This window comes from Xiphophorus hellerii, chromosome 21 (assembly GCF_003331165.1).
Source record: "Xiphophorus hellerii strain 12219 chromosome 21, Xiphophorus_hellerii-4.1, whole genome shotgun sequence".
Taxonomy (NCBI): domain Eukaryota; kingdom Metazoa; phylum Chordata; class Actinopteri; order Cyprinodontiformes; family Poeciliidae; genus Xiphophorus; species Xiphophorus hellerii.
Window position 1 is genome coordinate 16,698,637 of NC_045692.1, and position 25,229 is coordinate 16,723,865.

Sequence of the window (25,229 nt, forward strand, 5' to 3'; positions counted from 1 at the left end):
TCCATATTCTTTGCTTAATTTCTTAATAAAATAATAATAAAAATGCATTTTGATTTGTTATTGATTGACTCAGTGTTTCACCTTAGATAAGACGTATTTATTTCCTTTACACTTTAATGCCAAGCTCAGAAAGCATTAGTCATTTTTTTTTCCATTTTGGAGTTTATTAATATTAACTTTCAAGTGCTAACAGAACACACCATAGCTACAAGTCTGAGAAGACAGGCTAAGACAAGGGAGCTTAGAAGCTAACAATAGTTAGCCTGACCAGCTAGCACAAATAAATGACACTGAAAAAAATTCACAGAATTTAAATATGAACACAATAAAAATATTTTTTTTGTTATTATTATTTATATATTTTACCTCCACAAGACTATATAAACTGAATAGGTCCGGTTAACTGTTTGAAGTTGCATACAAAAACAGATACAAGAACACAAAGACAGTAGGCGATTCCTCTCTTAAAATAATTGATGAGTAGCAAAATACAGCCAGAGTGAATTTTAGTTTTCCTAATTTGTCATTCAAAAGATCAGTAAATCCTGTCTTACTATTTATTTTTAGTTGGGCAGTAAGAGAGAGGTCACCCTAAGAGAAAGAAGTGGGTTCTTGGAGTAAAAAGTGTAAACTAATGCTTTTAGCACTGCTTTCTATTTGACCTAACAGAGAAAAACCAGCTGTGGACATAAGCCAAATGTGTTCATCAGTGGTTGAAATGAATCATTTCTGACAGATTAAGGGTAGCTGATTTCTCTTGTTTTCAGTTTGGTCCTATCCCAAGCAGGACTAAATTTATTTATTTTTTTCTTTCCCCTGCAAGAACACCATAATATTTTGAAATGTGTTTTTTACAAGCCACATGTTAAAAATAAACATTAGAAAACAATCTTACCTCATCAACCTTCTGTTCATTGTACACCTTGGTCAAGTCAATCAGGAGGCTGCAAATAATGACTAATAATCAGTGAAAATTCAAAGCAGAAAACAGTAAGCATAAAATGAGGCCAATTAATTCCATTAGAGGCAGGCAGATATTGATTTGCTGCTCAGTGTTATAGCACTGAGTGCAGAGTTATAGCTTTACCACAAATTAATCTATGAAATTTACTGGTGGGACAATAACTGTGGGATAATCACCGGCTCATTACGAATAAGCTCTACATGAAAAGAATGTTAATAAATAGCTGCATTACAAGGAGTTTTGTTTATCCATCAGCTGAACAGATGAGGTGCAACAAATCCCGTTTCATTTTAAAAGATGTGTGATAAAAACACAGCAGGGTAGGAAACAAGGGCAGCAAACCTTCCAAGGAAATCATCTTTGTCCGGATCTTCATCAAACAGCTCAATCTCCAGATGCTGACCAGAAGGTTCGTACACAAGAGCCTGATAGACACATAAACATGCAGAGGGAGGCTTGCTTAAACTACTAATCAGCAGATAGATTTTGAATTAAAGCAATCTGAGAGAAGACAATCCTAATATTTGGAAATTAAAACGGAGCTTAGTTAACTTCCATAAGAGGAAACTAACAAGGGGAACAAAATCAATCAGTGTTCTTCCTGAGATTATAAGATTAAGAAAAGCCCTTTGTCTGGAGAAGCATTGCAACTTCATCACCTCATAAACCTCATTCCACTTGGGATGGAGGCTCTCCTTAATCGTCTTGCTCTGAAACATTTGGTTGCTGACATGCAGGATGCCATAAGGGTCCGACTTTCCCTTGATGAGTCCTCCGAGAAATTGATCCTTGCCTTCCAGATCTTGAGCCTCGAGGAAGTGAATTCTTAGCACTCCCTGTGGAGAAATGCAGAGCAGAGGGATACATTGTTTTACTGTTAAGTGAAGTTCCAGGAGTTACTTGTTGTTATTAGCTTTTGAATGTCTCACCTGGAGAGACTAACTTTGGGAAAAGTTTGAAAGAAGCGTGAACAGTGTAGCTAAGATAAAAATTCATCATAACTGGTAACAGAAAAAAGTTCATTTAAATTGTCCACACACAATATGTGTGCTCCTTACTAGTCCAACACATTATTTTAATAAATATACAATTGTTTAATTGTCTATTAAACAATTGTTGGTCTTTATGAGCTCCTGACAGGCACGGGTCTTTAATCAGACCTAGCCAAGAGTTAAGCCTGTTCACACATTAATAATGCAAAACAGTGATCATGGTGCTACTTTCTCAAATGTTTTAAAACATCTTTACATAAAATGTATAAAAGAACAGAATCTTACTGGTATACATAACATTTCATGTCTCTTTTGTTCAATTTCATATGTTGTTTTTGTAATTAGGATTAGGGGTAAAGAATTACACTTTCTTTATTACACTTTCAAATCATCTTATCTTATTTCATAGGATATCATAGGATATCGTTTCATTTGTACAAATAAAAGATTAAACTAATCTTTTATTTATAATAAAATGTATTACTGATCTCACATCAAAATCTTATCTGTAATAGCCCTTACAAAAATGCAAATGTGTGTTATTTGCACCAGAAACTATCAGATCAAACCTGCAAATTTCCAAACTAGCTGCCATTGATAAAAGCTTGAGTTGAAAAGCTTTGACTTTTCTCAGAAAAATACTATATATCTTCTGAATAACCTAGAGCTCTTTCATTTTCTGACAAAAGTAAGTACATTTCATTGAATTAAATGTGGTACTAAAGACAGCTAGGGCAGTGCAAGGTCGAGCACAGATTTTAGAAGTATGACTTGCTTCAGTACCTTAGGCATTGGAAATCGTAGCTTGGCCAGGTCCTCCACACCAACCAGAGGGATAGTGATTCGGTTGGGTAAAACCAAATAACTGTAGATTATGTCTTGAATCAGATTGTTAGAGAAGCCGCTGTAGGGACAGGAAGGACAGAGATGGAGGAAAAGGAAGATAAACAGGCTGAAGTATTTAGTTTTACAACAAAGACAGGAAGAATACTCTGTGGCTATAAATATCCTCTTACTGTCTAATTCTTTTGTGGTATATAGGAACATTGCTTGAGCTGGTTTATGCTTCTTCTAGATGATTCTAATATTTCAGAGATGCATGACAACAATGGTGAAGTGGCAAAACAAAATTGCACAGTGGTACTCTTTTATTAAGCTAACTTCTGAGGCAAAACTGGATAATTATAATCACTGAGAACTGTAATTAGAATGAATTTTCATCAACTGGTCAGGATTCTCCTCTAAGATAGATGGTTGTTATTACCGTGCAAGTGCCCAAGTAACATGACGTGTCTATTCTGATGAAAATTATTGCTTCAGATACGAATTAGATGCAATCCTGAAAAGGTCTTGGGAGTGATTTCTCAGCATTAATCAGCCAAAGAGGGAAAATGCATCATTGGCTGCAGGAAACATGATCAGGCTGCAAAAACAAATAACATCTTGTCACACAGAACTTAATGAGTTAATTCCCAGTGACGCCGACTCATTCAGTCATATAAAAATGTACCGCAGCTTGGTTTCAGTCTGCATGTAATTTGTGTCCAAAATTTGGAGAAAACCATATCTATTCTGTCTTGTTGAATTCTTTATGTCTAAACCACAAAAAAATCATTTAAAACACTGATGACTCTGCTTCGTAGGCGACTGATCTTATTGGAAATATATATACACAAACAGTGTTCATACAGCTTCAAAGCTAGTCTGATCAAATAATAAAACAAAACAAATTAATAACAAATTTAATGAATGCAGGCAAAGAGAAAATTCATTGCAAGAGTTTTGCCCAAGGAACAATATAAATACAGCAGAAAACTCATGTGTAACTTTTCTATGATTCGAAGTATTTCTGTAAATTACGGTGATTTGGGCTTACAGTTAATAAAAACCTAAACTTCATTTCCTTAAAAAAATAATATTACACTAGTAGACCAATAAGAAGGATTTTTAATCCAAAATAGCTGCACCTGACACTCTGTGGAAGAAGGCTTAGCCACCAAAGATCATTGCTAAAGAAGCTGGCTGTTTATATGTGCATAATAATGGAAAATTAAGTGGAAGAAAAAAGTATTAAGAAAATCATGAAGCAAAGCCCATTCAAACACTTGGTGGGCATTCACAAGATCTTTACAGGGATACACTGTTTCATTCCTTGCACTTTTGAATCACACCCACAAGCTGATAGACTAAATACCAAAAATCCAAGTGTAATCATAAAAATAATTAATTAATAAACCTCCGATGGATTTAATTGAAAGACCTGTTTATGGGGGTTTGACAGAAAAAAGAGAATGAGATCTAGTTTTCTGTTCCATATCCAGAGTTCACAAGTTATTTGGTTGGATAAGAAGTATCGAGTTAATTTTATGTCTGCATTAAGAAATGAACAGAGGACTTCCATGCTCAGCTTAAAGATCAGTTAGCTTTAGGCAATCCAAGACTACTATGACAAAACAACAACAAGATAGAATACTGTGCAACACAAACGCTTGAGTGCTGACAGATTGGGTTACAGAAGAGCAGCGTCATCCTGATGCTTTTAATTCTGCAGCCTTTAGCATGATTTATGTCTCTAAACAGTGAGCACAATGCAACATGCTTTCTATCAACTAAATGACCTCTCTGAATTTTATTTTTACATCAAGTTAGAAAATAATATAACATTATATATTGGTTAGTTGACACTGCTAGTTTGCATTGTGAGAGGAAAAACCTTTTACCTATTTGCATTGCAACTATTTTTAGAGTCATGCTAGTTTAGAAAACCTGCAGGTCTAGTAAATACTCAATCATCAACATAAATCTAATGTCAGCAAAGAGTTTCACATTCATTTCAAAATGTAAATCAAAATAAAATACAAATGTACTAGGTGTATGGGAACTGACATTTAGTTTCATTTGATTTACAGTGGCTTGCAAAAGTATTCCTGCTATTTGTATTCTTTCAAATTTTAATAGTGTTTCACCAATAGAATTTACTGTATAACTGTGAAGTTTTTACATGTTTCAAACAAAACTTGACGGCGGTGTTAGGTCCAGCCAGGCTTTGTGGACAGCTGAATGGTTGCTATGGGAGATTAAAGGATTCCTCAGACATAAAAGAAAGAATCAAGGCAACACTTTAAGAATTGATTGAGGTTAATATCGTGTTATCCTGGAAGAAAACCTGTTTGAGGCTGCAAAAGACTTGAGGCTGTGGCTTAGCTTCAGATTTCAGCAGACCACATTATACCCAGAGCTATGAAAGGGTTTAGATCAACGTTCTGGCTAGAATGGCCCAGTCAAAGTCACATCTAATTAAAAATCTGTGGCAATGTGCAAAAATTGCTTTTCAAATATGTTCTCTGTCTAATCAGACTGAGCTTGAGGTAATCTAGTAAAACCGCAAAAATATGAAAAGGTTCCAGGGTTGTGGATCCTTTTACATTGCGCTGCCCTTATTGTTTCATTATTTTTATTTTTGGTCTAATAAAAGTCAAGTAAATATGTTTTATTTGGCACAACTTGCAGGTAAGAATAGTAAGAATTACTCCCAAATTTTACAAACAGGATCCTCTGAGCGATTTTAGTTGCAATTATTAAAACACTTACTGTTTTTAACATGACAGAATAACACATTTTTTAAACTGATAAACAGTAACTTTCATTCAAATGCTTAAAAACTAATACAGATTTGCAGTTGTTTTTAAAGTTTGTGATAATTAACTTTATCATAAACTTTCTCCACTTCTTTCATATTTGCTAAGAACTAAGGGCCCCTCCCTATTTTTTTTCAGTTTTATGCATTGTAACATTATAAGACCAACAAGGTCAAAACCAACTAATTAAACAGGTGAAATATAACCCTTCATTACAAATAAACAACAACTGATTAATAATGCATAGCCATAATAAATACTTACAAATAAGTGAGACAATACAACACCACAGTAGTTTTTTCAGAAACATTATTTGGTTCATTAAAAAAATCAGAAAGTGAAACATAAGGCAAATTTACTTCTCAATGGAGACTTTCTGTTGGTCTGTTACCAAGAGGAAATTCTCAATTTATCCATCATCAGTTTATCATTGAGGGAAACGGTTATATGATGACAAAGCTGAAACATTACTGGAAAAAAGAGTCAAAGGGATTCCTGCTGCATTAGTGTTTGTAGTGGCATTTTTCTGCTCTCCTGGCATAAACACCAGAACACCCACATATCTGTGTGTGTGAGTTATTTATGTTAGTATACTTCTACGGACTGCATACATACTATATATGCACTTTACTGGCAATTTACAACATGATGGTTATGGTTTTTACATACCATTGAGTCATACAAATTTCAATGCCTTCGCTGTGCTTGTGTATGATTTGTACTAATTGCTGTGCCAGTCACTTTATCATTTTTGCTGTAGCAGCTACCAGCCTGCCATAAAATCTATATGTTATAGAACAAACATTCATCGTCCACAGACGATAAATGCTGTTGGCATTAATAATCCCTGAATGTGCCCTCTTGCACAGTGAAGATATAAATGTTTTCAGTTACACAGTAAAATGTTCCCTCATCAGCAGAACTCATTGGCACCTCATTAGGGTGTAATAGATATTCACAACTCTCCCAAGAAATCTTTTAATGCATTCTCCAATGGCAGAGGTTTAAATGTGCAGCATTGTGATCAAGTACTGGCTCCTTTGTAGGTTAATTCTGTTTTTGTGAAATTTACATGTCTAAGATTTTCAAACAAACTTCAATATCAGACAAAGATAATTTCAGTATTTCCAAAAGGCAGTTTTATTATGATAATTTCATTTACAGTGAGTTAAAATGTATGCAAACTAACCTGTGCCTACATAAAGATATAGTTTCAGTGTTTATCCTCATTGTGTTGTTTTATATATTTTAATCTGTCTATATGAATGGAAATGGTTATACATATGTGTATATGAGTAAGACCTGTTTGTTTTGTAAAATTAGATGGCAGTTGGTGAATAATATAAAGAGAATGAAAGAAACTGAATTGAAAGTGCAACCAAAAAACAACTGAAAACTAAAGGCGGTAAAAACATTTTTCTCTGAACTGGAGAACATTCTGAATGGATGCCAAGAAAGGACTAAGAAATTAGATTTTTTTTCTAAAGAAAGAAATATAATCTGTTAGTGTCTTACATGAAGTTGAATCTCTCAGCTCTCTTTTTAGGTTATTCTTAGAGATTTTTAACATCAACCTTGTAAAACCTTGTCTGTACACTTTCATATTCATATAATATCTAAATAGCAGGGCAGTACCAGGGCACATCTATTGATTAAAATAATAGATAACATCTATATCTGATGTGTTTGTGGCAGAAGAGTACAACTCTTGTGAATCCAATGCACAAATGAAGCAAAAAACATTTTCCTTTAGAAAAATGCAACAGATACATTTTGACAACATATTAGCCTTTTAAAATATACAATGATCCAAGCTGATACTGTGTATTCTGATGGGAAAGTTGTTCTCCAGTTACACTGCTGTATCTTTCAGCCCCACAAGGGGAGATGTGGGCTGGGGGAGCCTCTGAGTTCCTGCACCGAGGACAATGAATAACGGCAAAACAAGCACAGGCACCAAAATGGATTGTGAATTCAAATTAACCAAAGTTAGCAACAATAAACAGTAGATTTAAGTACCATATTAATAAGTGTATAATTATAATTTTCCACTTGTCTGTTAATTGTTATTCTGCAAAACGACAACAGTCACCCTTGAGAATGTTTAAAATTATAATCACAAACACTTGCTCAGTTTTTAAAACATTTCTATGCAATTAGAATCTACATAATGTAATAAACATTTACTGCACAGTAAACCTTATGCATCTAATAAGACATTTTGCTTTTACTATCTGCCTGTACAACAGAAGCTTATTCCTCTTTTACTGCAAGTGCTCCCCACTACCGCATCAACCAACAAACCCCAAGGTGAACAGATTCATTTCACCCCCGCAGAGCAAAGAAACAAAGGGATGAAAGATAGGGTCCACTGGGCTCTGCTTCTGTCAAGTCTTTCTTCCCCACCACTGTACGTGACAAGCAGTTGAAATCCCAGAAAATTACATGCAGTATTAATGACTCTGTCACTTTCACAGCAGTTTAAATAATATAGGAAACCACTCAAGATGGAAGCGAGTAATTGTGTCTGAATGGCTCTTAATTAGCTCCCATTTGCTCTCTGTCCAGCCTAGTTAACAACCATGGGGGAAAAGTTAAAGAATAAAGAGCAATAACGAGGAAAGAGTTTACAAAATAAAAATTTTTCTAGCCTTCTTGTGCTCAGTTAGATAATTTGCTTTAAATATAAGCATGGATATCAAGGTATTACCTAGTAATATGTGACTGCTTGTCTTTGTCTATAAAGACTTAAATAATGAAGGTACACGTCTATAAAAAAGCAAAACAAAAATGCATCTGACGTCTCTATGATGTAGCACTGAAAACTTCCATCATGTCTTAAAGTAGCTGCTTTTTTGTGGAAAAACAAGAAAATCAAGTTTGCACTGACTTACTTGAGCCCAGGAATGTCCAGGATATTTGAGAGGCCTGTCCAGTTTATGTCTAGAAGCTAAACCATAGGGGAAAAAAACAAACAAGCAAAAAAACAATGAGAACATACACATATACCCATGGGTAAGACTGCAGGAACAAAGAGTGTAAATGACTTCAACTGGATTCAAACACTTAACGTTATTGTTTTCTGCCACCAACCTCCATTTACCGCTTGGCTTCATGTTTTCTGGCCAATAAACTGGCTGACTGATTACAGCACACACAGAAAACTTATCTCAAGCAAACTTATATATCAAAGGTTTTCTTGGAAAAGTTGCTCTTGTTTTGTTCCAACAAACTTTTCTTACCTCATAATTCTGTCATATTTATTATCTTAGCCTCACCCAGATCACCCAGCAGCACCTATAAAACATTGTCAACCTCTTTAATTCCCTTGACCTCAGAGTTTTCTGACTCATCTTAAAATGGATTAACTTCTTTTTCTCACAGGTTTAAATAGTAAACAGCACACAGTGAGAAAGAAAACTATTTTGGAGTCAGGCCTGACTGATTACTATGTAATATCAAACATTTCATCAACTAAGAATTTAATCTTCATACTTTAATTTAAATTAATAGGATTTTAAATTCATGACAATGTTGATAAATATCTTCAGTTTTGTGCAGAAGTTTTAAAAAAATCACCTATCCTTTCCATGCTGTAATATATGCAATGACCCCTACATAATATGACAATTTGTAAGAAACGTCTTAAATATTTTTTTTAGAAATAAGTTTTTCTTTAAGGATTTTAGATTTTAAAGAACATAAATTAGATTTTAAAGAACATAAATTCATATGTAGCAAAGCAAACATTTCAGTATTAATCTCTGTTTTAGAGATCACAAATTGAAAACCAAGCTAAAAACTAGAATATTTTATGAAAATGTGGGACTACCCTCCATTAGACAATGAAATGAGATAAGAAACAAGGAATTTTTTTGGAGGAGACAGCTTAACAACAGGACAGTCATCACTAGAAAATGCTGTGTGGAAACTTCAAATATTTGTCAACCAAATCCACAACCCATGAAAGTCATGAAATGCTGCAGCCAGACCTGGTTATGTAAGTGGGCAATATTCCAGAGCTAATTTGTCAAAATGGAAGAATCCAAAAGACCTGTTTTAGGGGTAGTCCACCAGTTAACCCTTTCAGTTAGTCTAGCTGGTGTCAGATGACTATCCAATAAGAACTCTACATTCCTAAAGATAAGATAAGATAAGATAAATCTTTATTGTCATTGTCACAAGAACAACGAAATTTAAAGTGGAATGTAGAAACTCGTCTGTCCATTTGGTGATATAACTGTAGCAAAAAAAGCATCTGTAGGGTCCTGGTGACTATTATCAACCAGCTCAGAATAAAAAAAAACATTCTGAATTTTTATCTCATTCTAACAAAACAGCAGTTGTTAGTTTAATGTCTTTTCTACCTTGAGGGCCAACCAGAGGATACTTGGCTCCATAATGTCTGTGAAACAATATGTAAAATACTCAATGCAACAAACATATCGAGGGAATAAAATGATAGAAAAGCTGGTGGACAGACAGTCCACAGACAGTAGGCAAGTCCTTCTGTTGCTTGGGCATCAAGTGACATACTAGCTAGCTACCATTGTGAAGTGGTATCTAAAAGAAGATACCACTTCACAATTTTCACCAGACAAACACATTTTTTTAAACCACACTTGCCTTTACTAGGTTCAGCTTGGTAGTACATATTTGAACAATATTTTCTCTTCAAAACTGCCTTAATCAGTCGTAGAAATTCAAAAAGGGATCACAAATATTCCTTAGAGCTTTTGTTCTGTAAAGACATGATTACATCAAGTGGTTTCTGTAGATCTGTGTGCTGTACATCCATTATGTGAATTTCTTGTTTCACTACATTTCAAAGATGGTCTGGTTAGATTGCTAATCGGGTGGTTGGAAGACAAATTCTCCATCATGGTACACTACCCTGCTTAAAGTAGTTGTTAGGAGATTAGTACAGTATGGTCATAAAATCTCCTATTGTCAAAATGTGACATACAGCCACATTTTTCCTTCGTACAGTAACTGATGGTAGCTGGACCCCTGCATGGTATCCTACTGCTACAGCCCATCTCATTGAAGTGGTGAAATGTTGCATTTTAAAATATACTGCAGTATTCAATGCACCTTGTATTTAACAAGCTATTTTCGCTATTGAGCTATTTTTGCCTTCCAGTCATGTTAAACCAGTCTACCTGTTATCCTTTGGCCTCTGGATATGCTACCTGCTAGGAAACTTTGTTTGCAAAGTTTTAAGATGACGTGTGTGAAAGTCCCAATAGAACAACAATTTGTAACCTTGTGTTACAAAACTGACACCAAAAGCGTACCCTGATCACCATGGATATCAATATAAACAGAGTTAGAGTAAGCTTGGATATTTCTCTGTATAGAACTGCAGAAAAAGAGCTAAATTAAAGTGTTGGACATTTACAGTAACTACAGGAAAGAATATGTTCTTAAGGATTAAAACAAATGCTGAATTCAACATTAGACACAGTTTACAACTTTAAGAAACAGCAATAAAGCTGAACAGAAATGAACACAAAACACCTGCTTAATAATATATTCACAAAAGCCACGGAGGCTGTCTGGGGTCTCATTAGTTTTCAGAATAATGAGGTGAGGGACACTGTACTCTTGCTGCATGGAAAAGCTACTATCAATGTTATTTGTGATCACATAAAACCTACCAGTTCCAATAAGGAAAAGACGGGGGAAGGTTTGTGATAAAAACAAATCAAAGAGATGATTGAACAGAAAGAAGTCGGCACAGGGATGCAAGCAGAATCAGCCTCTCAAAGGGCTTTGATCTGCTTCTGCCTCACAGCTCTAAAAGCAGTGTTTTCTTAATGAGCCTTTCTCACTCTTGTTCTCAGGCTCCCCTGCTTCTTCTGCAGCAGACTACAGCATACAACACCAAACGCTGCAAGGTGGAGGGGGAGGACTGCGGGACTGTGAATGATCGGGTGGGGATTCTCAGGGGGATTTGTGGTGTAGATACAAGACTCCAGCTCATTGACAAAACAAGTGTGCTGAGAAAATATTCTACAATGAAGCTTTTGGAGATGGCTTGGTTGATGTGATGGATAAAAAAGGGAACATTGCAATTTTGAAGGTTAATCATTGACTTCCTCTCCTGCACACAGCTGCTACTTTTTTTGTTCTTAAACACATTTTTTTTAATAAGAGCAAATTTAAGAAACACCTAGACCTCCACACAGACATGTTTGCACTGCTGCCTTGCAGAGATTTTAATCAATAACACTCTGTGAGCACTCAATCTGCAACCCATCGGGTATATTTTAAGGAGAACATCTCTGGGGATCACAGTCAATATTTTTGAGCTTCCACTGCAGAATACCAATATCTGAATCTGAATACCAGAGAGCAGAGTCAATATCTACTGTACACTGGGTCCTGTTTTGCCTACATTTGGTCAAATGAGATACTGTACACCAAACCAGATAGTCTTTTTTGCTGAAAGACTTGAATACACTCTTCATATTATAGCTAGCTATGTGGGCGCAGATATTTGAAGAAATAATAAATACAATCAGGATTGTATTTCTGGTGATTGTATTCCAAGTTTCTGGTGGGTGATACAATTTATGAGAGATGTGTGCCATATTCCTAGTCTCTAAATAGGATAATTTTGGTGGTGAGGATTATACAAATTTTCACTCATTTCATTTAAAACAATAACTCTGAATCAGAGATGCTGCAGTCTGTGTTTAATTGACATATTCTTCATCTAACTGCAAGCATCTGTCAGTGACACGTGAAGATTTGGTGCAAAAGGTCCTTTCACTAAACTTTACACTTGACACAGTGCAATCAGAAAAGTATTGTTCGCCTGGCAACTGTCAAACCCAGACCTATTCACTGGATTGCCAGATAAAGAAGCATAATTTGCCCATTCAGAGAACACGTCTCTGCTGCTTTACTCTGCTGCATCTGATGCTTTGCAATGCAATTGGAAACAAAGGCTTGTATGCAGCTATTAAGCCATGGCGATCCATACCAGAAAGCTCTCTATGTACTCATACTGACATAATCTGAGGATCACATGAAGTTTAGAGCTACTTAGTTGCTGACTCTTCAGGCATTTGGTGACCTCTGCACATTATGCATCCCAGCCTCTGCAGATCCCACTCTGTGATTTTATAGTGGCCTACCACTTTGTGGCTGAGTTGCGGCTGTTTCCAATCACTTTTACACTTAGCATACACTCAGCACTTAACAGTTGATCTAGGAATACTAATACCTTTCTTAATCATAGATTATCCAAGTTTTTCGTCTTGTAAATATGTCAAATTAATCTAGATGTTTGGTGGAAATTTACTTTTCCATTGGTAATTTTTTTTCTTTGATTTACAATGGTCCTAATTCTCCATTGTAGGTAGAACAATTGTTTATGATCAAAATAATGTTTCACATTAATCAAATTTAATCTAGTCCAATCTTAATCAAATGTATTTTCATGACATAAATTCTCTGCAATGTTTAGTTACAAAGTTTAAAATGTTAAAATGTTAAAAGCCAAGAGCCAAAATACAGAAGCCTGGTCTAACCTGGTGGCTCCAAAATCATTATAATTAGAGACACTCAAATGACCTAAGCAGCCTTACCAACAATTAAAGGCATTTCACAATAAACTTAAATCTTATATTTTATGGCTCACACTTTTTTGAGGATTGAGAGTGTCCTCTAACTGACGCTTAAAGCTAAATGATGTTTAGCTTAAATGATGATGTTTATTCTATTACAACTTAAGAGAATCAGGAAGTTAGCTTAAAACATTTTTTTTAATGAGGAAATGCCAGCAATTTCCCATAATGCTGAGCAACATCTTCAGTGAACAAACTGTGTGAACACAACTGTGTGAAAGCTCTTCAATGTGTGATTAATTAATTCAATCCAAAAACGCACGCTGAAACTAACAATGAAATAATCATGTTTGCAGGACAAGCATCCTCCACAGATTCTCGACTGCAGTCCTCGGCGTCAGCAGTCATTAAACAAAGTGTTTGTTCATCAGAGCTGCAGCAATAAAATCTCACTGCAGAATGTGTTGCATCTTCTATTTACACCGCACAGAGTCACATCTATTGTGATCACACACAGTCCAGACATGGCTAAGACCTCACAGGATCTGGAAATGTCTCATTTATTATTCAGCGACCAGCCTCGTAGGAGAGGAGAATATATTATTTAAAGTCTGGTCCACACAAATTCTTGTGACTTTGTTTTTTTTCTATCATAGGTTTGCTGATTTAGCATGTCATTTCTTCTTTACTACTCTAAACTAATGCTGTTATACTGCCATTTGTTTACATGTGGGATTACATCATAATTTATGGCCTGAAGCAGCTTCTTCCATCTGCCTCCTGTAGAGGAGTAATAGCTCAACTTTAGCTCGGTGCCTGGGGTAAAGAAATCTGCCAAAGTAGGTCTGGCTTGATCTGCAGCTATTTAAAGCGCCAGTAAAGCTCCACTGAGTCCAAGCATTTGCTATAAATCGGTCAAACAATTTTAAGCATTGCAGCGGCGGCTCAACAGAGGTGTTGAATTGTGAGATCGATAGAGCGCGTGTACTGGAAAATACCAACAATGTGGAGGCAAATCATGCCAGATGACTTTATCAGACAGTGCTTGATTGCATTTGAAACAAAGGGAAAAAATAACTAACATCTATCAGGAAATTGAAGCAGTAAAATATAATCCAGGCACCTTATGAAGTGATTAAGGGGGGATTTTTTACGAATAGTTAGAAGAAAAGCAACAACTGGCTTATAAGATGTAACATACAGTCCATGGCAAAAGTACTTTTCCCTCCTTTTACTGAAATTCAATCACACACTTCACTGTGCATGACTTCAGATGATGGACAAACACAAAGTAGTACTTTAATGTGTTTTTGTGACATAGATACAAAATGATATATTGTTCTAAAATCTTTTTTACAACTACAATCTGAAATTGTGCCTTGTGTTTGTATTCAACCACCTTGGGCCAAAACTATTTCTTTCTGCAAATACAACTGCAGCTCTTTCAGGTTATGGAGTATATTTTGTTAATTCTTCTTGTAAAATTAGCTCAAGCTCCATCAGATTGTATGGAGACCTACATATTTCCGTAATGCATGGCAAATAGTTGGACCATCAATAGATTTTCCAACTTGAACTGAGAAACTCTGAATTTTTTCTTGTTGACATTTCTATATTGCTCTCTCATCCCAGCCACTTAGTTTAGAGGAGATGCCTCTCTAAACTAAGGCTCTCAAGGCAGTAAAGTGAAGGCAGACATTTTACTGCTTTCCTATAAAGCTCACACATTGTTTTATATCATAACTTTAAACTTCTCCGCAAATTTATCCCTGTGCTGTTTGCTGTATTCCTTGGTTTTCATGATGCAGTTTGCTTAAGAACATTCTCTGAGGTCTTTATCTTAGATAAATTGCACGTATCTAAGACAACTGTTACCACTGGACTTTATTTAGGCACTTTCAGATTCTCATATGTAAAATTCTTCCACTTTCTGGAAATACTATATAAAATACCTTTCATGGTTGAATTGGTGTGAGTAATTAGGTCAACAAGCTGGGCAAACCGAATGGCGGTGGCAGCTTTTATCTCCTTTAATGCATGCATTACAAATGCAAATATAATACTGAATGATTTTTACAACACAGGTTCTGGAATAGATCCAGAAGATATCTGGTCCCGTATTTCCACATTTAAGTTATCTGTTCTGATAATTGCTCTCTGTTTAGCATGTTAAATTGGATAATTCCCAAGCCTAGTGTGATTTGCACTTACTGGCTTCTTGAGGAAAAACAGGGACAGTCCTCCAACTAGAGGCACGTCCCCCAGCAAGGGTTCCATCACCACTCTCATCACACCGTGGATCTATGGAAACACAGGAGAGAACAAGAGTAATGCATGTGGACATGAGAGAAGGAAGCTTAAGAGAGTTGGAGCTCGACATTCCTGAGCGGTGGAGCGGCCGGAGCTGGCACACACACACGCGATAGGCTGGAAACTCGATCGCTGTCAGGCTTTGCACCTGCCAGCTTCATCCTCCACCTTTTCCATATTGTTTTATGGAAATTGCTGGGATTATAGAATCTGAAAAGGTTTAGTTGTGCTGTGTGGTAAACAAAATGCTGCTGAGAACACCAGCAGGGAACAAAAGAAATTTAAAAATGACTTAAACTCAATACAGCTTCTGGTTTATAAGAAGATAAACTGACGTCTGACCCCACAAAAAGCTAATTATATACTGTATGATCAATGACCAATAGGATTTAATCCAAGTGCTCCTGAAGCAAAAAACAACTTGTATTAGTGCTGTTCATAATGACTGTAAAAGAGATGCTCTTTGCAGGTCTCCATGAGTTGCATAACGGGAGCAGGGTGCAACAAATGTTTCCTCAGGAGACGATATAAAAGCACTCTGAGGAATAATGCAGATTTCTCCTACCGCCTAATGATCGTCAACAGCAACACAGACAAAGCCGGGGAGATAGAAATAAGTAATGATAGGTTTAGACATCAATATGGGAACATATTGACAACAATTTTTACAGTTAAGCAATATTACAATTGTCTTTACACTTAATGATAATCGACAAGGAAGCCATATACAACGCACTGGAACACATGATCTAATAATAATTTATGTGCCAAGTAAAAATGTTTGTAAGAATAAATCTACTCCCTTAGTGCCTTGATCATGTTGTTATGACTCTATATGTTTCCCTAAAATAACTCTTTCTTTATATGCTTTACAGAATAGTCTTGTAAATAAGAAACGGCAGGACAGACCTCTGCCTCCCATCTCTGTGTCCCTCTCTATCTGCTGCTGTATGACTTTTGTTTGATGTTTTTTGCTGAGACCAAAACTCAAGAGAAAGAGGAAGTACCTCAGCAAAAAGAGAGAAATGAATCAAACCAAAGGGATTTTCCTCACCTGAATGCTCTTGATCCCAGCTTTGCAGTAGTAGCGTTTGATGTCCACATCAATCTCAGTGTTCCCAACGAAGCTGGGAGGCAGGGACAAAATCTTATCAGGTTTCCATCACTTTTTAATAACAATTTTCAGCTCTTGATTTATTTCCTTTAGGATTTCATGTTACAATGCTCAAAAAAATCAAATGCTCTTAAAAAATATACATGGAAACTGAGAACAGGTGAAACTGCTGCTAATAACTTTTGAGTGATTTTCACAGGAACAAAAGCTGATTATCCTGTTATTTTAATGTTAGTTTAAGAAAAATAAAACTGTTGTTACACTCAATTTTATTATTTAGAGTCATTGCCATGACACCTACTTATGAGTCAATAGTTTATAGTGTAGACTACACAATTCAATACTGTATTATAGTAGTAGAGTGCTCAGTGAGGGATGTTTCTTGACAAAACATTTTCAGCTTTAATTAGTCTGTTGTGTAACTCTCTTGATTCCAGGCAAAAAAATGGCACATTTTGCATGACTGCTAATGAGAAAACAGACTTTTCTAAATTCAAATTACTTAAAAAACAAGCTCTGTTATTTTTGAATGATTATATTTAAATAGATTTCAAAGTTAGCTTCCATGCTTATACATCCTCCAAGCTTATTCTCTCCTCAGTAGATGTATAAAAAGCCTTAAAGTAAAGTCAGCATCTATAGATAAGAACTGCAGCACAGAGGTGAACCTTGGGGGTCACAAAGTCTCCAAAATAACCTTTTCTGGTTATTTTGGAGACTTATCAAACTCTTTGTTTGATAAGTCTGACACAAAAAATATATTTTCTGTACAACCATCAAAAATACATTTTCTATACATTTTGATGTGATCAGCTGATCAAAATGTGTGTTTTGATCAGATGATCCTAAGATTCAGCTTTACAGCAATAGGCAGTGCAGGTTGCTCTTGTGTTAAACAGGAGATGAATACATAGAAAAGTCTCCCGTGCCCAGTTTTAAGTATGGTGAAAATTTTGTGATGCTGTGGGCCAATGACTTTGTGTTTCCAATCAAAGGCCATTGGAAACTTTTACATTACATCACAAGAAAAAATCCTCCTTCTACAAGCTTTATTTATTAACATTGGATTTATTTCCTCACTGAATAGATGTACAGAAAATAAAAATATGATTTTTTCTAATTTTTCTAGTGTGAGAGAATGCCACAGCAAAAAAAACTTCAGCATTTTTACAATTACTGCCAATTACTATGGAGAGAACATTTTATAAAGAATACATACTTTAGTGATTTTATATTCCCTCAGAGATCTTTCTGGGCAGTTTGCAAGCCAAAAATCAGTACCAACATGGATGCTTTTGATTATTTATCAATTTTTCTGTAACTGCCAAGTTAAGGGTCACAAAAGTTGGAGGAGATGTGAAAAGCAAGAAGCAATTAAATAGATGATGGAGAAGTCTGGTCTTGGCAAAATTTGACTTTCTGAAACAAGGTTCACTGAGAGTTTGCTGTCAGCGCTAAATGTGGAATTATTCTGGCCAGGAGTAATATCTTAAAGAATCAAAATGGCAAATATTATTGACTCACCTGATCTGCAGGTCCATGATGATCTGCCTCCGATCCACATTTTCTGTATAAACCTTGACTCCATTGATCCTGAGCGGCTAGAAAATAACAAAAGTAACCATTATGGCAACAACACCACTCCAGCTGATTAACACTATAACAACACCCCCTCAACTCTCACACGCTTGGCACAAGGTCGACCTGTTTTCCAACTCCCCACCCACCCATCCATGGAAAGTATTTGTGACACTAACCTCTCTGTCGTGTATTTTCATGGTTGAGCTAGAACCTCCCCCAGCTGTCAGACAGCACCTGCTGACAGCGGCCTGTTTTGTAACTACTAGAGCAACACATCGGCATTTTCTGCAACACTCACTTTGTTTCCTATGTCGATCTTACTGAAGCAGAAGGTGCTGAGATGGACGTGGTACTCCTTCACCGCCGGCTCAATCATCTCGCGGAACAGTTTTTCCACAAACTGACAGATGTACGGCCACATCTGCATGACAGTCTGCAGGAAAATAAAGGCATATGTCACTTTTTAAGGACGACTTAAGTAAAATCTTTCAGATGTGTTGCTGCTAGTGTCACTCTGTGAATGACATATTGGTTTAAAATATTGAAAATGTACTTCTATTTTAGGAAAGCGGGGTCAGAATTGTTCCCATCAACTGAGACGTCAGAGCATGCAATTTTTATTCACCCCCCCTACTCAGAGTGCCACAACTATTTTAATATAGGCTCATGCGTAACTTATAATGCACATCCTGGTTGTTGCCATGGGGATTCACAGCAGGCACAGCATGCTTCTCACACTGGTGCAGACACAAGGCTGCATATTTAAGTTAAATTTGCTGCAGTTTGACAGACAGAGTGTAGCAGGGTAATAGACTTTCAGTTTAGGAAACATCAATAAAAAAAAAAGGGAAAATAAAGATTCACTGAAGTAAACAAAGCAAAAGAGGCAGATGTTCAATTTATTTACCTTGTTTAACCACTCCACCCGCTCTACATCTGGGAAATGGACCTGCAGTGAAGAACAGAGGACATGTTCATTTAAAGAATACTTAAAATTCTCATTTACAGAATCATAAGTTTTGCAGCTCTGCTTGTTGGCAGGTAAGTACAATCTTGCTCCATCTGTTAGTGCATCTGTATGTTTTTACTCATGTTTTCTTTTTTTTAAGAGAATAAGGCTATGTTCACACAGCAGGTCTTAAGGTTCAATTCCGATGTTTTGCTGAAGTTTGATTTTTTACTTGTTTTTGCAAGGTCATTCATACTATTAGTTATATGCAACCACAATCAGACTTCAGTGTCAATGATTTATAACCCCAAAGAAACCCGCATGCACAAAAGAACATTGTTGTCGCACAGCAGCCCACTGTTTACAAAAACAAGTAATGGATGGAACCGTTTATGGATCAATTTTGAAGTTTACTCAGCAATGGGAGCCGACAGTATTGTCACAAAATCGTAACAAGATCAAGGAAGCTAATAAAAAGAAAGCACAACTAATAATAACGGCATTTTGTGGAGCATTGTGGACTGAGAGTCAGTGGTTTTCTGTTAAAATAATTTAAGTTATGGAGGCAACAGAGGTAGGAGTTCATCCTGCAATCAGTGGGTCGCTGATTTGAGCGTCCGTCTAATGCCCTTGGGTAAAACACTTCACCCACCTTGCCTGCTGGTAGTGGTCAGAAGGACTGATGGCACGAAATAGGTGCCTGAACTGTCAGCTGGTGCTACAATCCAGTACCTTGCTAACATGATGATGGGCATGAATGGGACTAACTTATTTCACTATAAAGGATCTTTAAATGTCCTGAAAAGTACTATATAATTCTGATAGATGTGTTTGAGATTTTGGGGGTTTTAAACCTATCATAAAACGATTGAACTGATGTGAGTGGCTTTCAGATAAGATTTGACATGTGATGCAACAGCTTCAAGAGACAGCACTATTTCTCAAGACTCAGCATTCATGTCAAAATGTGGACAGGAAAGTGACAAGAGCAGGGCGATGGGGAGCATAAAGTTTCAGCTAATATTTAAAAATCAGTTTTATAGTTTAATAAAGTTGTCAAGTAGAGCCGCACAGGCGTGAGAATATTGATTATTCAGTCCATGACATCAATGTGGAGGTGGCGCTAAACTTAAAAGACTTTGAGATCTTTAAACTATGTTTAACACACTGGTTTCATTTCTTCTACAGTCTTCTGTTGGAGACAAAGAGTTACAGCTAAAAGGATTTGACATTTTTCTGACATAATTCTACTTTTATATTCAAAACACAAAGACAAAGTATACAGAAAATGAGGTTATACCCAGATTATAGAAAGAATGATAACAGAGAAGACTGAGAGACGCCTGTTTAAAGCCATGATTGTGGATGGGATTTTAATAAATAGATCACTCCAAGTGGTGCTTTTGAAATGGAATCAAAATTGTAAACTTTTTTACAAATCAAACACTAATGAGTGTGGCTGGTGAAATTATTTTCAGCCCTTTTTTATGCTGTAATCTCTAAATGACACCTGGAAGTGATTGCAGAGGAGGGGGTGCTGCTAGGGCCTTTATCTTCAAATGGAAAGAGTACGGCACACCACAAAACTACTCTAAAAGTGTAAAATTAATCAAAAAAATAACATTATTACCACCTTTTTAATACACACACGCACAAGATGACGGGTTTATGATTCTTAAGCTATGTTTATAAAAATTCTATGTTCAATCTAAAAATATGAGGTTCGGGTTTAATCAATCTAATAATTCTAGGCTTTACTCTGAAGAAAATCATATTGAGTCAAAAATTTCTACTGTGAAATGGCTTTTTAGCATAGCAGCTAATAGGAATCTAAACTAAGATGCCATTTTCAGTGTCAGAGAGGCTTTAGCATACCTTTAACATACCTTTAACATACCTGCGTCAAGAATGATAGCCTCTATTCAGATGAGTTTTAGCCAAGAAGCAATGGAAAACTTGCTGTGGGTGTAAATGACATAACTTCTCCCTTGTTTAAACATTCATGTCGCCCCCTAAGAGAATGGCACCCTGAATGATGAGCCACTTAAATGACTTTAAAAATGTCAAATAGATCTACGTACTACAACAATTCTTTTTCAGATTATCTGCCTCCCTCTTACCCTCCCCCTAAATTCGTCCCCTGTCACAACAATCCTCTGCAAATTGTCCTGTACTGATTCTTGGTTTTCTCATCTTTGTCTTTCCCTACTACCTGGCAGCTCCATAGGCCAAACGATTTGTTTTATCACAAAGAGCTGTTGGATGGTCCTGAAATTGCAGCTAATTTTACTCCTGATAGTGTAAATCTATACATTGTGTGTCAGTAACACTCAAGGATCATTGTAGTGGATCATTCCTGACACAGATGACAGTACATAACATGCTAAAGGTCACAGAGAGTGACCTAAAGTTTGATCAATTTGCATTTAAACATTTTTATGTTATGGAGATGAATTGCCATCCTATTCACATTCATTTGGGTTGTTATTCCTGTTTCAGCCAGTTAACTCTTCCTGCTTCCTGCTGGTATATATATTAGTAATTAGAGTCATCTTACCACATTTTCATACTGTACACTAGGAAAATATGAAAACTGTTTTAAAAGGTCAGTTGTCAACACGGGTGGGAAGTATCCCCCTTTCAAGTATGAAGTGATGCATCGCTTTCAGTTTTAAAGAAATTAAATTAGATCAACTTACACATTTTTGTCATAAATGTCTATGTAATTATGAAAAAAAAGGTTTTATTGTTCAATTCCTTTAATGAAATGAAGAGAGTCTCTCCTTGCCTGTCAAAAATGTAAATTCTGCATGACATTTCATAGAACTGGTAACAAACCATTTAGTAGAAGACTTTTAATTTTGCTTTTCATGTTCTGAAAATACAAGTGCAAAACAGGCCATTTGTTAATTATTACCTTTTTAAGAACATCATAAAGCGGGCGTTCAACATTTTTGCATGGTTTGTATTTAATCAAATAAAATCAGCATCTTGTCATTTAATTGTTCACATGAGTCAGTATAATATTGTCATGGTTTGATAACCTTTACTATAAACACCACTCCTTTACTATAAATACCACTGTTAAATTGTCTCAAAGCCATTAACAAAACTTGCAGTGAAAATGTAGATCATTATCTAATTGCATTTATTCAAAAAAGAGAACAATTATTTACAGTGTCACTAAGATTATAAAATCTAATGTTCTCTACCTTGTGTATTTCGATTTTCATAGACGTAAGCAAAGTAAAGAACAAATATCTGTTAACTTTAGTAACTTATAAGTGCTTATCGTGGAGAATAATATAGACTTTTGGCTTTTTATACAAGTATGAATGTATAAAATGTTCAATGTTTTGATAATAAATGTGATCAACACACTTTCCCAACTCTATTCTTTCTCAGCAGCTTTCATCACTTAGTTGATTTACTCGTGGCTACAAAATGAAAGAACGTAGAAAAGGTAATGCATTGCTTAGATAAGAGGTAAGGGTACAAATTGACGAAGGGACAAATTGACCTGTGGTCAACAGGAGATATCACTGAAAGATCTTAAGACAAAGCATAAGGAAGAAAATAAAAACACAAACGAAATAGGGTCATGAACAGGAACTTGTGGAACTTCATGTATAAGCACAACTGGCAATTATCTGAAGTTGAATATTATATCAAAAACTTTTAAAAACAATTTTGAAACTTTAACTTTAAAAACATGCAGTGACTTTGCCTCTGTGCTATTATGTATGTTGTTTATATGTGTTGTAAAAAATAGTTATTTTGTACTGCGAGTCAATTGATATTCTGTTATTTTTATATTTTATTTGTACTAATCTTCCACAAAAGAAGGGGCTGTCCCAGAATGCTCTTATTAAATTATTACAAAAGGGAGCCAATTGAGCACAAATACAATAGATCCATGAACAGATCCCTGTGGAACTCCACATTCAATAGTAACTGAAGAATATTTAATGTTCAGCTTTGCAACAGAAATACTTCAACCTGATTTTGAAATCCTTAAAAATCTTAGTACATTTTGATACCAGTAAACAAAAACATTCATAACCTATTATCATGTTTTATTATTCTATATTTTGATGCTAGCTTATCAATAGCGTTCTAGTTATTTTTGAAACACTAATGGGTTTCCATTGATTATTAATTCAAGCCCTTCTAACACAGGTAGGGCAGAAATAGGATGAATTTCTGAAAGAGATATAGTAAATCTGCATGGATCCTAAAATAACAGAGACTTAGTGGGCATGTTTCCCTCCCAGCGTGGTGTCTGGTGTACCATTGTACCATTCTGTATTTAGAATGGGGCTGGGGTCTCATGTCACAGTCTAGGGGGGTGAACAGCTGTTTCATTGCGGCTTTACAGCTCAAACCTGTAACGCCTGATCTGGTCAGGTGATGGTTTATTTTCCTGGAAGCTCAAAACATATTGTTCACAAGAACCGCACAAATGCTTCTGAGAAAGGCGGCTCGGTAATGTACAAGCAACATATCTTACCCATGGTGGTAAATCAGAGCTGGTTAGGCTATGTTTGGCACATCGCTCCTCTTGGTCAAAGAAAGCAAGAGCTCGGCTCAGCCGGCTGAGCTTCCCTCCTGCGTTTCTCCTCCAGCAGAAAAAGATAAAAAGTCCAATCAGCAGCCAGCTGAAACTGAATTCAAAATACCCCAGGGCGTAAATTGGGAAAATTATGACAAAAGTCTTTACGAAGTGGACCCATGTGTGGGTGAGCTCGCTGCTGGAATACACCGGGGTGTCGTCGAGTGCGCTCCCCGGAGAGGTATGGGGAAAGTTGGACGCATGCTGGACGCTGTGTCCGTTCTCCTTTGGAGTCGCAGGGCTCGCATTGTTTGAGTGGGCTCCGCGGACTGCTGTCATTGTGTCTCCTGACATGTCTCTTGTCCTCAAACTGTCACAGTGCGGGTTAGGTCGAACAATACAGTTCCATGTGCGGAGCGTTGCGTTTCACGTCGGCTCACCTGCGCAACCTCCCATGGTCCTGCGAGGCTGCGCTGACATCTGCTTTATTAGTTTTCAATGAGAGCCGCTTGCAAGATGCATGTCTGTACTGTCCACTGTTCTGCTCACCCTGCCTACACAGGGGTGGCACTGGGAGGTTGGAATAAACATTTCCAAGAACGCGCAAGGATTCTGAAAACTTAAAACCGAGAAACACCGCCATCTGGTGTTCAATGCTGACAACTGACGCAATTTTATTTTATTTTTCTTGAAAGTAGGTCAAGACTGTGGAGCCAATCTTGAGCCAAAATCAAATAAATGGGTAAAATAAATAAATAAATAAATGAATAAATAAATAATTGACATCTTTATTTCAATTTTTATTTATTCATTTATACATTTATTTATTCCCAGATTTACTATTTCTGGCTGGAATGGCTCTCCATATCCATATGAGAAAAACTATATATATGTCTTAGAAAATTATGTTCTGTCACTCAATTTAAATAATAAAATTATAGATTTAAAGAAAGCACCCCATGTCCCAAAAGTCAAAATTTTCTCCTGTCATTTCATAGAATATTTCCACCAAACTATTTTATCTGAGGCAAGTGAGGCCTGCAGTGCTTTAGATATTTTCTCCTCGTCTTTGTTTTGGATGCCTACTGAAGGAGCCATTGATACGCCCTTAGAGTCATTTTAAAAGGCTGGACACTGTTCACTCCCCTTACATCTTTTCTTCTTTTTTTTAATCTCACTTGAGTTTGTTCCAAAGACTGAAAATTGAATTGTCACCCATTCCAGACTGAAGACTGATTTGTTTTCTTACATCATGCCATTGTCAGGGCATGATGTGACACTGTTTGAGATCTTAGACTACATTTAGTTAGACAGGTCCCATTTAAGTTTAATTCTGTAGATCTGGCAGTAATCTGACCTGGACGTGGCTTTTAAATTTGTGGGTAGTCGCAGTTAATTTATTTATGTCTGTCTAGAAACCAAACTGAGACATATTAGAAACGAAAATAACACAACAGCTACAAACGACAGAGTGGTAACACTCCAGACAAAATAAGTAAAAGCTTAAAAAGTCCCACAGTGAAGAAAAAAGCGACTAAGATGTTGAGGAAAC

At 36.2% G+C, this 25,229-nt stretch overlaps 1 protein-coding gene across 5 annotated transcripts in view; it reads right to left on the bottom strand.

Annotated features, from left to right (window-relative positions):
- The window catches only part of esyt2b (extended synaptotagmin-like protein 2b), a 38,420-nt gene extending 14,179 nt beyond the window's left edge, over positions 1-24,241 (bottom strand). For 4 of the 5 annotated variants that reach the window (XM_032551595.1, XM_032551594.1, XM_032551596.1 and 1 more), the window contains exons 1-11: positions 23,636-24,241; positions 19,084-19,125; positions 18,475-18,609; positions 18,120-18,196; positions 16,536-16,608; positions 15,383-15,472; positions 8,489-8,544; positions 2,740-2,860; positions 1,624-1,800; positions 1,307-1,389; positions 896-944 (exon numbers count right to left, since the gene is read on the bottom strand). In XM_032551595.1, the coding sequence (XP_032407486.1) occupies positions 896-944; positions 1,307-1,389; positions 1,624-1,800; positions 2,740-2,860; positions 8,489-8,544; positions 15,383-15,472; positions 16,536-16,608; positions 18,120-18,196; positions 18,475-18,609; positions 19,084-19,125; positions 23,636-24,031 (1,299 nt within the window). In that variant the 5' untranslated portion in view covers positions 24,032-24,241. Of the gene's footprint in view, positions 1-895; positions 945-1,306; positions 1,390-1,623; positions 1,801-2,739; positions 2,861-8,488; positions 8,545-15,382; positions 15,473-16,535; positions 16,609-18,119; positions 18,197-18,352; positions 18,390-18,474; positions 18,610-19,083; positions 19,126-23,635 lie in introns of those variants that run through there. The other variant, XM_032551597.1, reaches the window with a different exon arrangement.
- Positions 24,242-25,229: the final 988 nt, after the last annotated feature.